Source organism: Adelges cooleyi, unplaced genomic scaffold (assembly GCF_023614345.1).
Source record: "Adelges cooleyi isolate 19-005CV unplaced genomic scaffold, UGA_ACOO_1.1 ACOO_flye_CR_arks_rails_tigmint_CR_PRNA_2, whole genome shotgun sequence".
Classification (NCBI taxonomy): domain Eukaryota; kingdom Metazoa; phylum Arthropoda; class Insecta; order Hemiptera; family Adelgidae; genus Adelges; species Adelges cooleyi.
The window spans coordinates 8,393,843-8,408,282 of record NW_026095860.1 but is presented as its reverse complement, the minus strand read 5'-3'; the positions used below and the strand labels follow the sequence as shown (position 1 = coordinate 8,408,282).

At 30.5% G+C, this 14,440-nt stretch overlaps 1 protein-coding gene across 1 annotated transcript in view; it reads right to left on the bottom strand.

Moving 5' to 3' along the window:
• The window catches only part of LOC126833635 (fatty acid 2-hydroxylase), a 28,978-nt gene that overhangs the window by 5,721 nt on the left and 8,817 nt on the right, over positions 1-14,440 (bottom strand). Inside the window, exons 2-3 of the mRNA XM_050565077.1 lie at positions 12,970-13,228; positions 4,567-4,733 (exon numbers count right to left, since the gene is read on the bottom strand). Coding sequence (XP_050421034.1) covers positions 4,567-4,733; positions 12,970-13,228 — 426 coding nt within the window. The remainder of the gene's footprint in view (positions 1-4,566; positions 4,734-12,969; positions 13,229-14,440) is intronic.

Sequence of the window (14,440 nt, the reverse complement as noted above, 5' to 3'; positions counted from 1 at the left end):
TTGACTGATTAATAATATGATATTTGAATTTTAGCACTATTCAATTAGAACCAATAACTACCAATTAAAACGTGCCTATACGTCTACTTTTTAAGTATACTTTGTCTACGAAACGATCATTTTTAAACCATCAGCCATGCTTTGCATATGTTTTGTTTAACGAAGAGTATATTTTAACAGTCTATCTCTTTATTTAAAAATCTATTTTTGTAAAAAAAATTAGCAACAACAATATAATTCTGAGTATGAGAACGAGGGCGGGGAATTTCTCTTCAGGTACAATTTAGAGGGGAAAGTGACGAAGATCTCACCGACGAGCGTTTAATAATCGTATTATTTTATTGAGTAAACATTTAAAAATATTTTTTCTTATTACAATTTTTTATTCCTATAAATGATAATCGAAAAAGAAATATTTACATGATTTCCTGATATATTTCCCAAAAATTATCATGTTTCGGCAAACACAAATACTAGTAATACAAGTAGGTACTGGCGAATGTGAGTGCACACAAGAGTGGAGTTCACGGTTTATTTATAATCGTGATGATTCAGTTATTCAGTATTTCATCGATTACGTAACGATGAATAGAGGAGGATTTTTGAGGGACACACGTACATCATTTAACACGTGCAAGTGTAATTAGCTTCACATTTAGAAGTCGAACTATGTCTATGATAAAGCGTGTTTAACATCATAAAATATTAACGCCGGAACGACCGAATAAGTTCAGTTAATTGTATAGATATGGGCGGTATATGTTTGCTGAAGTATTGTTTTACAATTATCATGTATTGATATTCATGATGCATTAAAAATGATCTCCTTGAAAGATATCTTTAACATTGAATACTTCCGATCAACGGAAAAATTAAGAGAAGGTGCTAATGTAATTTCGAAAAATTCAGTATACCTCCGTGCATAAACCAATGATGATGAATCGTCAAAATATGCTTTTCAGATAAGGTAAACCAGCTATACTTTGTATACTCCACAAAAAACGGTTTATACTTTATAGCTACAAGATCGTTAGTTTATCATTAAACTTCATGAATCTTTATAATTACTATAGTTAATAAAATAGTGAATCTAGGTTCTAGAGCAAGATTGCTGGACGGTCGTGGCGACTTCTTTATTGGTTCTCCAATCTGTAAACGTGTTATTCAATAATGAAATCTACCAGAGAAAATGATGAGAGGGATTTTCGAAGAGGACTCGATTGTTCGTATTCAAAACTCGGAAGAAACGCCAAGGCCAATCGTGGATGGAATATTAGCAGCACAGCAAATTGTAGTTTTCCCGTTCTGCGACCAAGCCCATGTCACCGCACCCGTCCTTGCCAATAACAATATATAAATACTACACACGAACTATCGATTAACTTTGAACTATACATTTCTTGTAAACCATCAATGCGCCTCAATCACTTGCTAGTTCCATGTCATTATCTTTATTGGATCGCTTATATCGTTTATGAGGATACGTTTTAAGACTTGAGTAGGGAATACAAAATTATAATTATAATACACCAATTAAATATATTATAATATATCAATTATTACAATAGATTTGATTGAAATCGTTATTGCCAACCGGGTGCTTAGTTTCATTATTTCATGATGAAAAAATTCCTGCAACAAACAATAACATGGTGACTTTCCAGGATTTTCTAACACGGTAGTTGGACGACTTTATTGTAGAATACAATTAATTATCAAGTTCTCTTTTTCAAAATGCACTGTCTGCATTAATATGATTTTTTTACTATCGTGAATAAAAAAAAATCAACGATATCATGGTAATCCTACTAATAAACGGTCTCATACAAAACGGGTGAAAAACAATGTATTAGCCAAAGCATGAAACAAATTGCTTCTACAGGAATTTTCATAAAAATGGCGTGAACAGTTAAATGCATGAGTACTGGCATACGGAACAAACTTAATTGTTTTTTGTCGTCAGCGGCCAGGAGTGTTGCTGCATATAGAAATATGATTATCCTGATATGTGTTTAGACTATATTGTGTATATGCGCCACAATTATCGGAGTAACTTTATATTTTTTATTCATATTTAGCGATTACAGCAAACCAAACAGACGCACAGAATACGACCAAAGACGATGGGGTAAAGAAAGCGAACAAGCTGAATTCGGGAAAATCACGACTACCGCTTTAATTTAACGAATGGCAATATGTTGAGCATACGCCGCAGTTGAATCGCATTTTGTAATAGGATATATTATAATCTTTGTCTGTAGTACCGTTCTAACAATGTTTTTCTTTTTAACTTGTTGGAAAATTAATTTTTCCTAGAAAACTATAAATACTTTTAAAAGTACCTTTTTAATGTCAATGGCCGTCGTTGACTTTCGGCGAACACTTCTTATTTTAAGGGGCTCGCCACGAAGGTTACAAATCGATCGAGAACTTGTAAGCGCACTAACATATTTCTACAGCAACTACTTCTGAAAAGTTATTTTCACCTACCAATGACTCGTTGACTTTAAGGGGTTTTGATATTTCTTTTTAGTGCAACTTAGTGTAAACAAGTTTTTTATTTTGTTATTCCTACGGCTTACCATTTTAATCAATAGTAGCTTACTCAAACAAGAAGTTCCAAAAATATCAGATGTATAGCTTCACTCTAAGTATTTCCTCGTGATTTTTTTTTACGTTTTATTATTAAACATGGAAAACTTTAGTTTTTCATTAAAAAAAACTTGATAATAACTATTCAACATTTTTAAAATTTTAAAAAAGATCCTTTAAGCTGGAATATGACACTTCAAGTTAACTCTCTTGATATTTAAGATAAAATTATTTTATCAAGTTACAGCCCATTGAAATGATAAAACTGATATTTTCTAATATTGTGACCTCTAATTATGAATCTTTAAAGTTTATTATACCGGCAATGGTAGTTTTATATAATTTCATCAATTATATCGCGTCCAAGTGATTTTGAATTTATTTTCTAAGTGTGTATTTCTGGTAAAAAACCAAAGGAACAAGCGATATCCTTTGATGTCTATTATGCATATCGTATTCACTTGAGACCGTTAACCCAGATAAATAAAATATTTGGTTGTATTTTATTAACAAAATACTTACGATGGATAACAGTTCTAGATTTTCCCCATTCCGATTTTAATGATATCATCCACTGAGATAAAATTATACATATTTTGTAAAACCAAACTCTTCAATGGGTAATAATTAATTAAATACACTTCCGTTACTCACAATAAACTAACAGGGAAATACTTGCAATTCGAATGAGCTCAGTGATGCATTTAACCAACTCACTGATCAAAGTTTATAACACTCAAGAGAGTAGACCGGATAAAGAACTGGAGCGGAAAACCATTGCAGATACACTATTTTACCGCATTTCGTTCCTCGTTAAGATACGAGTATTTATGGTTGGAAACAAATTCTTTTCGAAGTAAAAACTTTACCGAAGGTATTTGCCGCTGGGCAATTCAAATCTGTTCTAGTCGGATAAACGAGTGCTTGTACTTAACCATACTATTATACTTTTTCTATTGCACAAAAATTAGTACACAATACTGTTGTCCAAATACAACATCATCGGTTTTAATGGGTCTTTTATAAGTTAAACAGATAATAATAATAATAACAACGCGGACACAATCATTAGTCGTCGAAAGTGACAAGCCGTTACCGACTACTGTTGGAATCACTCGCCAGGAGAAATCACTATGGCAAACTAAAAAAAATATATCATTTAAGTTTGTTGACAAATTTTTTTTAGACAACACTGAGTGGCTTTTTTGACCCGACCAACGATTATGTCGACCAGTTCATAGCTTTGTTTTTTGTAACTAATAGAAAGTTGTAAGAATGTCATGCACGCAAATAGATAACGTTCACCATCTAGAGTAATATAATATCATATTATGACAGCTGAAATACATACGTTTATTGGTTATCGATACAGCACACTGCAATTCTGTACATATATGTACGCCTTTTTATAAGGCTTCATTTGGAAAGCGGTAAATATGGCAATACATATTGTATGTGCACACTTATATTATAATCCTAATGAGTAATTTCAACGATTCAAATTATTGTAAGCTCAAAAGTCAGCTTCCAAAAAAACTCATAGCTGTGTAAATGCAAACGACGCATATAGCGTTTTATGGTTTGCGTAATATTTGCTACAACCGAAAACAGGAGTAGAAACGTTAACCCTGAAAACTGACGTAATTAAAAAAAAAAAAATATATATATATATATATATGTTTTAAACTGATAACCGGCAAATAAGTCTTTATCTTGAATAGACCAGAGGTTCTGAATAACACAATTGAGTTACTACCTTTTTCGTCGGTAATACAAAAAACACGTGTTATCGTTTAAAAAAAAATGTTTTTTAAAAGTAAGTTACGTCAACAATTTGTTGGGGATATCGACGCCTTCACATTGATATCGCAATAACTTTAGAATACTTCTTAAAAAACGCAGAAGTTTATTCGATTATATATTTTAATTATAAATTATATGTCATATAAAAACGATTAAACATTTTTTTTTTACCTTGTGATGCAGTCCGTGAATGCCAAAATGTAACGTGATGAGTAGCGGTGAATTGTCCGGCGGCTGTAGGTGGAACAACCATCGATGGATTGTATACTCTATAAGAGGCCACAACAATAGGCCAAGTACGGTGGACCATATAACCCACGTTCCTAACGATAAGTAATCTGAACAAAAAGAAAAAATACAGTGTAAACAATTATTTTCATTACCACAACATAATATTAAATTATCAAGCTCAACAAGTGTGTCACAAACTAGACGCAGTAAGGCAAACTTGATCAGAAAAATATGTTCTAGAATATTAAACACAATTACATTCTGCAAATTTGAAGTTATCCACGCTCCCATTTTATCACAACTTATTATTATTAATTAATAGTGTCGATAATAAAGACAATTAAAAAAAGAAATAAGAAATAATAACAATAAGAAAAATCAAAAGCCACAAAATAAAAATACCTCAATAATTTCAGTTAATAATTTTTTTGAGAACTCAAAACAACATTTTTTTAATAAATTAGCTTAGGAACTCCTATGATTTTAAACTTCAATTCCGTCTAAATTGCCAAACAAATTTTTCACAGATTCAATAGTTGAAATCACCTAACAAAATTAACACAGTAAAAATAAAAGAGTAATACATATAAACTCAGTACAATGGGAGACAATCTGAGAGAGTTATTATTGATCAAGTGTAACTTACAATTAGTTTGGTTAAAATGTTGACTACTTGTGTTGGGTTACTCTACGGACAACTTATAGAAGAACAGAAAGAGAACATTTCCTACGTGTATAAAATAAAACGCGAAGCCACTTTCTAGGATGTTCACTTAACATTTCTTCTGTGTGGCCAAGAAATATTGATTTTCTATTTTTTGTTTTTAATATCGAGCTATAAACATTGATTTTTTTTTTTTAATTTGTGATAACATAATATACAGCTAATTATTTAGTAACAAAAAAAAACTACTATTGTCTCTTACACGTATAATAATAATGACATATTTTTTGTCATTAAATGCACGTTTAGGCGCGTTGCAACTTTGGTAAGCGATTATTTTAATGACGCTGACGAGACGTTTCGAAGATGTTGATAAAGTCTACATACATTACAATATACACAAATATGCATCGTATGGTTTAGCGCTATGATAATTAATTTTAAATGTCTACATTATTCAACAGCGAACTTTCGGTCCATTTAACGGGATATATGTTTAAGCGTGGACGATCAAAATCTATCCGACTGCGTGATTGATTTTGCGCTATATTGCATGAATAGCGACAATAATTTAACCTATAGGTATAGACTAAAGTGCATATATAGTTTACTGATTTGAAGTAATAATTATCATTGGTTAAACCGAAAATCGCACTTAACGATCGATTAGGCAGCTGAGTAGGAACATTATCGAGTCAGGTAATTAAAGACCCGAATGCTTAGGTTACGGTACTTGTTATTCCAAATATAATAGCGCGTTAGGTATTTTATTTTTACATGTAATCATTGAACACCTATCAATTATTAGTTTAGACCGACCGTAGTTGTCGACCGTCGGGAAAAAATCACCTTTAAACACTATCATATGTATTATAGTGTAGAAAGATACATAGAACGTTACAAATAAAATAACAACAACAGAGTAAACTCAAGTACAATATTTTTCACAATATGTATGCAGGCAAACATTTGTACTATTTAGAACTGATTCTACTAAATATTAACTTAGTTTCCTTTTTGGAAATTATATATAAACAAATTTATACCCTATTTTCTATTCCCCATGACTTGATTATAATAATTTCTTTTTTTTATATTAACAACAGAAAAATGATTTTGATATTGATGTAAATATAAGTTTGAATGATAGAACGCGAAGCATAATATTAAATATATAATAATTAGAACATTATACATTTTACAGTAAAAAAGAGTCGTTTTATAATATGAATAAACGGAATTATTGGCAATTTTCATTGGCATAGCATATGTTGTTATATTTATTTAAGATATATTTTTTTACATTGAAACAATAAATAAATGGTTTTACACTTTAATACTAACGTACTGATTTATTTTATTAATAAAAAACTATTATTATAATTAAAAATATATTTGTTAAATCAATTTTTTACGTTTAATAACTTGGCTTATATGTACTGTTGTGTTAAAACGGCTATCATTAATATGATTATTTTTTTTAGACAGGTTTGCATTTCCTATTCAAGTACTGGCAAGACAATTTAAAATTACGTATCAATCGTTGTTCAATCCAAGTGTCAAGATTCAAGTATACAATTGTTTAGAAGAGGTATAATATAGAATCTGTATTTTAGGCTATAGCTGAGTAAAAATGTTTTGCTACATTTTTTCCCTTAAAAAAAACTAACTGCTGACAGTGAAAAAAACGACAACCGTTTAAATTTCAAATTGATCCTTCGTCTGAGTAGTTGACGAGCATAAAGAAAACATCCCCTCCTGAGCCCGTTTTTTTAATGAAGATGTACACACAATTAAAGAAAACCTAGGGGAGCAGCGGAGATGGTACCTTAATACGTGTATTATAAATTATAATGATAATAACGACAGTAGCGTCTGCCGGGTGGTTGCAGTATGCACGCACGACTCTGTCGCGCGTGCGGCGGGATCGATATTGCCGCCGTGGTGCGTACGAGCGGTGGGCGAAAAGTGCGGCGCGGCGGCTGCTTAGCGGCATAGTCTCGGCGACTAGGCGTCTGCCGCCTGAACGACAACAGGCGCCACGGCGAGACACAGCCGACCAGCATTCGCCTCTACTACCCGTCGTCTTTCCAGCCCCGCCGGACGGATCGGCGGGTTAGAGAGGCGTTGAGTATGGCGCCGCCCCGGAAAAATTACTATATTATACTACACTATATTATACAGTCGCCGCCGGGGGTCGGCAATAACGTATGCGGCGATGTGGACAACGGTACAACAGCGGTCAGCCACCGCCAGTTTCGACGAGCGAAAGTACAACGACTTTTCCGTATTGACGTGCTATATCCTGCCCCGCCGACGTCCTCCGGAGTTCTTTTTTAGTTTACCAACTTTCGCGGTACTTTTGTTTTTATAATCAACGGGAGGAGCGGAAGGAGAAGATAAACGACTAGAGTTTTGAACCTGTTGAATCCCCTCACGAATCCGCCGCCGGCACGACGGCGGATGGTACCAGACCCCAATGCCTAGCTTTATAAGTTGTTATTCCGTTGCACTTAATTAAAACAAACAATGGTCAACCTTAACTAACACGTTTATGGAAGCAGTCATATGGTATTGTTTTATACGCGGTTTAAATGATTAAGTCAATAAAAAATCAAAACAATAATCTCAGTTAAAACGAGAAATTTTCAAAAAAATATAAATAAAATCCGGACTGCTATTAGTATAACTTTAAATTTATTAATGTTCTCTAATTTAAATATATTTTATAAATACATCTTAGAAGTGTACTTTAAATGTTCAAAATACGATGAATAATACAAATTACAGTATGATTTGAAGGCAATATGATAATGTAGTTTTAAGAATCACTGGTTATAGTTGTTAATTATTATTATCGCGAATGCTGACATAACATAGCATTGTAGTAATAATAAATTTAATTACTTCTTATTACAAAATGCTGATATTTCGGTATATAAATTAATAATTGTTTACCGGGATAGCGGTACAACGTTCACAACATCGTCATCCCTCAAAAATACAATTAAAAATAAAAATATATATATATATATTAAATAAAATACGTATCATTAATGTTAGATATAAAATAAATTACTATTTTACTCGCCATTTTTGTGAAACTCGTATTAAAACGAATAAGCTATTTCTAAAAACCAGTTAGGTATATAATGTTCCACATAAAACAAATTTTAAATAATGATTGTCAGTTACGCATTAGGCTGATTTAAACGTATCTGGTTTTATTGTGCAGACAATTTCAAAGCGCCAGTTTTCTTTCTAAAATTAAATTTTTACGCTCCGTTTAAAAATAACACGGGACGTGCAAAAAAGGATTATGATATGGAATAACGTAAAATGGTTCTAACTAAATGTGTACCCAATTTTCGATCAAAATTAAGTTCAATTAATCAAAAAGAAGGTTAAGTACGTGCGGTGGGAAATAAATCGTATTTACATAAATTGACCACAAGCATATTTCCACCTAATCATTTGTAATGAAAATTATTTTAACGTTTTTAAAATTGTTTTGGAATGGGTGTTCCAACATTGTTTTAGGTTAATAATTTATCACGTTATTCGATCAATCGTGTGAATAAAGGTTTGTTAAAAATCGTAACTCAGCATTGCCATTATATTCCTCCTCGCCGTCAATTATAATTAATATAATATAGATCCATTATTATGCATCATGGAAGGCCGTTATTAATATTCACTGTAATATAATATATTAGTATCGTAGGTAAATATAAAAAATTCATACCAGTTATTTCATTGTTCCAGAAAGTTTATTCGCGGTTGAACCCGCATGTGCGGCAATAATTATGTAACTATATAATATAATAGAAACAACGAATACAAACGCCGTGCCATTGGACCCGAGACGGGTTATATTGTGTTAAATTATAGTCTTATAAACCGACTTAAACCGTTTGCGGTTAATTAGGCAAATTTTTGATTACTTAAATAAGTTGTGATCGCATAAAATCCAAAAGGTAATCCGTTAAGCCGTCAAAACTTAATTGATTAAATAATAAATTGTTAAAAATAAAAGGTTTATACATCAGCCATAAAACGTTCAACGTCATCATTGTCGGTGACGCTTAATAACACATGAAACATGTGATAAAATGTTATGATACCTAGTCAATGACTAAAAAAAAACTGAAAAAACTATCGAATGTTAATTATTACATTTTAAAAAATCCATGAAAAAAATTGAAACATTTTTAAAAAGGAACTGATGGTGACAGTATTAATTTATTATTACTAAAGAATAATAATTTCTGTAAAAACTCATCCCTAACATAAACCTAATTCAAACTAATTATTACGATTTTGAGATCATATTTAAAGAAAATATTAATTCTATCCAGATGTGAATTAATCAACAGTTATCTTAGGCACAACAGGTCATCTGCAAAGATCTCAGCTTGGTTCTTGGCTTAATCAAGTATTAAATTAAATACTAATATTATCTTACTAAGTTAACACGGCTCAATTGAATTTTATCCATTTGAATTGCGTTTTTACTAATTTACTGCAATACAATTAATTCTTTTTATTCTAGGGATAACTTAACAATTAACCAAACTTAGATCTTAAACATTATTTGTCTGTAACAAAAATAAAAATTGATGGACGTAAATAAGTTTTTTTTAATTAACTTGAGTTTATCTTGTAGTCTTCGTAGCAGGAAAGTAAGAGCCAAAAACACTATCAAAATAAAACATCTCTGCTGTATTTATATATTTTTAAATTGTATTTAGAGTTGGAAAAACCTGCGTGTTTGCTAAAATGCCTGACCCAATTTGGTTATATAATTTTTCTAAACTTAATACAACTTACATTTTAAACTTATCTAATTTATTAAAAGAAAAAATTATAATAACTGTAGTGAGATTACTTTTCCAGTTTAGTTATTATTATAAATAAAGAGTTTTTATAGAGATTTTACTTTTGTTTTAATTTACCCTCAAAATAATCAAAAACTTTGTTCAAAAATGTTTTAAGCAACATAATCAATAACCTAACTAATGTTAGAGAAATCTTAGGTCCCGCTACAAAATAAAAAATCATAATAAATAAAAACCATAACAGTTTAAATAATAGAAATGAAAAAATGAGATTTGATATTTTATTTAGAATATGAATAAAGATAACTTGTTGTACCTATCATTAGTAGCAACTACGCACATAGATGAGTTTTAATGAGATACTTGACAATGAATATGATTTGATATGAATGATATAAATAAAAAACTTAGACGGCCATGAAAAATGTTAGAGTACAATTTTTTACAAAAAAACAAATTACCAACATGCATACCGAACATATAGCGATAGCGGTTTATATATTTTAACTGTGCCCAAGGATGAAACGGTAGAATATAATAGCAAGGACTCGATGAGTAGTTTACAACGATTGTTACGACAGTAATGGACAACATTTATTATACTGGGAGAATAGAAGAATAATAACATATATTATTTTAGTAACTAATCAAAATAATAAGTTTACACAAGCTTTTTCCTGTACAGTTGTTCCAACTCATTTTTTTCAATCTGAGATTTCTTATAGTGTCCGTTCCACGTTTTTCTTATCATTTTTAGCGTATTCCATCCACAGCTGTCCTAACTCATAGGGTTACATAAAACTCAAAAGAGTTTTGAGGGTTTAAGGTAGTGTGTCCCTATATATTTTTATAGTTGGTTTTTATTTTTATTTTTTTCATTTTTAGTCGGTTAGCTGTGCATGTTGTAATCGAATGAAGATTGGCTGTTATGTATTTATTAGTGTATACTTGTATTTTTAATTGTATGCTAGTATCGTTTTAATTTAAAGTTTAAGTTGAATGCCGGGTTATTTTTATTTTACAAATTTTTAGGCATCGTTAAGTTACATTAAGTAGTAAACGGGAGGGAATGAGGGGTTAGTTTTTGAAACTACAAGTAAATGAGTTGGGTTCGACTCAAATATTAATAGTTAACATATTCGATACAGACGCGTATCTAAATTATAATTAATTTAGGATTTATTTTAGGGACCGGTTAATTATGTTATACGGTTCAATAGTGTTAGCATTAGGACTATATAATTTCAGAATATTGTAGAGCAACTGCCGATGGCGTAAAAATCGCGTTTTCATAAATTGACCGTGTACTAAAACACATAATATTATATTTTGGCTTGCAGTTCTCATTTTACAACATGCTATCTCGTTTACCCGAAGAGTTTTGACGTCATGACCTAAAAATCGTCTGGCCGACTTCCCGTTCGGCCAACTGAACGTTTTTTGGCAAACCCACATGCAAAGCACAGTAGATCACAGTGGGTGATTTTGTTAAAAAATATATATAAATACAAACAAATTAAATTTTTTTAGGGAACTTTTTTTGGAAGTTTTTTTTCTGAAGCATAATACAATTTAACCGAACCTAAGGCGCTCAAGTTTTTAGTATGTTAGTATACATTTGTGTTTGACGAGAAAAGGTCGCATCGCATTTATAACAGTACAATAACCTCGAAGCTATAACAGAAAAAGCTTTTCATTCGCGAGTATTGATGAATAACTGTATATTTTTTTGGCAAGTAGGTTGGGAAAATGTACAGGTTGTGCGCGTTTCACATTCAACTAGATACACATTAAAGCGATACAAATTATGAACGAAGTTCATTTTTGACGGTTTAAATTTTAAAAGATGTCGTTAACGCATTATGCATGTACTCACTCGAAGGTTAATTCGTCGACTAAAATTAAAACTAGGATATGACTTATAAATTAACCGTCAACATCAATGACGTAACTTGGACTTTGAAGTAAAGTCTCGAAAGGCAAATTGGAGTAAGTAAATACGATGATTGATGAAACATAAAAGCCGTCCAAAATATATATACTCATTTATGGTCTTTAGTTTTTTTTAACGGAAAATAGAATATGAAAATTCCAATTTCGTTTATGACAGACCGTACAGAACATACTATATTATTGTAGTAATGCTAAAATATAAAAACATTTACATATACATATTTTTCCATATGTGCTGGTGTCAAACAATTCAATATATTAAATTTATAAGTATTGAATATATATGTATTATAATATATTCTATAAACAAATTGACCATTGATAAAATAATTACTTTCAAAAATTTTTGCACTAAACATTATATATGGTTCACATGTATATTTACAACTAGAAATTGCACTTAAATTTGTATTTTATTATTGGATTTCAATCATACGTATGTAGACCGTCACAAAAATATAGAAAATATACATTGCTTGTACGCGAACATATTTAACACATGTTTGTATTATTTATAATTTGTTTAAATGCTTAAATAATAATAATAGATATTATTTTTAAACTATCAAAGATATAACTAATAATTTAAAATAATTGTGTAATTATAAAAAATGAATAAACGATTAAGTAATTATCTTTTATTTGTTGAGTTTCAAATAATGATTTACACGAATTAAAAAATCCTCTATTATTCGTCAAATTTCATATTGTTCATTATCTTATTTTTTAATTTTGCCCAATTCTGATAAAAGTGGACAAATTTACTACATCTGTATGATGATTGTTATTCGAATTCATTATACCCAAAGTTATTAGATTTACACAAATTACAAATCAATCAGGCCGTGGCCTGTATATTATCTTATTTTAGATGTATGGTTTACTCACCGTACGTAGACGACTGATATATTGAACTAGTGGCTAACATGTGACTCTTTAGTCTCTGGTAACCAGTATATACCAAACATAACATCACAGGTATCCAAATCGACGGCACCATGTACCATGAGGTAATAGTGAGCGACTCGATTAAATCTGAACCGAATAACCTCAGCTTTCTGTCGACGGGAGCCAACACCCATTCTTTATACCGCGGACCCAGCGAACCTACTTGCCAGAACATGGGCCGGTTCCAGTCTACAAGACTCTACAACAAAACACAAACATATTTTATCATTAATTTATATACAAACAATTTGTTCAAGTGGATTATCCACATGGTTAACACTTGTACAAGACGCAACCAAAACTTTAAACCAAGGCTTTAAATTTTTTTTATAAAACCGAGCCAATTGGCTAGACCGTCATATTAACTACCACGAATGAAAGTGTTTTATTTTTATGAACACATTTAATTAGTTAATTAAATAGCCTAACACACACAAGATCTTTTTGGTGATTTAAAGTGTAATTATTACGTTATATAATATTATGTGTGGCCATTTTATCAAATTTTAAAGACATGTTTATTTAGATATCGCACTAGTGAAACGTTGTAACAACACAAATTAGATGTTATAGGTATAGATAGAATAATAAATCAAAAAATTATTTTATTTTAACCGCTAAACAAACAATATGTCAAATATCTGTCAACGCCGTTTTGATGGGTAACATCAAAACGGTATTGTCTATAAAAGTAATAAAATTAAAATATAATTATCACAAAAAAAAAATATACTAGTTGAGCGAAGGAAGCAACGGTTTTCGATGTTTAGATAAATGTTTACACTTACGGATTTAAATATAAAAAATGTTGATAAACTATATGAATTATTGTTATTAATAAAGGAAACGTCGATCAGTTTTTTTTTCTTTTTATAGTATAAAATTGGCCAATTTTTGCCAAAAATGAATTAGACGACTAAACATGTAAATGAATACTTATTTTTTTACACTTTTTATATTGTGTAGAGAAATGTCTCTCCCGAGACAAGAGTTAAAACATTTATGTTTTTTTAAACAACTAAAACATATTATAAAAAGTAAAATCAATGTAGCCCATTTTCCACAACTTACAAAAATATTCAAGTCGTTACAAGTTGAGTTTTAAAAAAACAAGGTTGAATTTATTTTCTCATCAGAAATTAATTCAATTGGTTGTTGAATAATGTAACTAACATTAATTCAGTAGGGTTGGGTTAAAAGTTATCATAATTCATGATATGCACAACTCAAGTTTTAGTAAAAATTGTAAATATGACTTTTTGTTATTAAACTAAGATTTTGTATGATCTTTCAAACTTCTAAACAAAACTTTAAAACTAATGCGTATATCACGGCTGAACTATTTTTCTGTTTTCAAGAGGCGAGTGTAAATGACGACTTTGTATTATTGATGAATTTCACCGTGTATAAA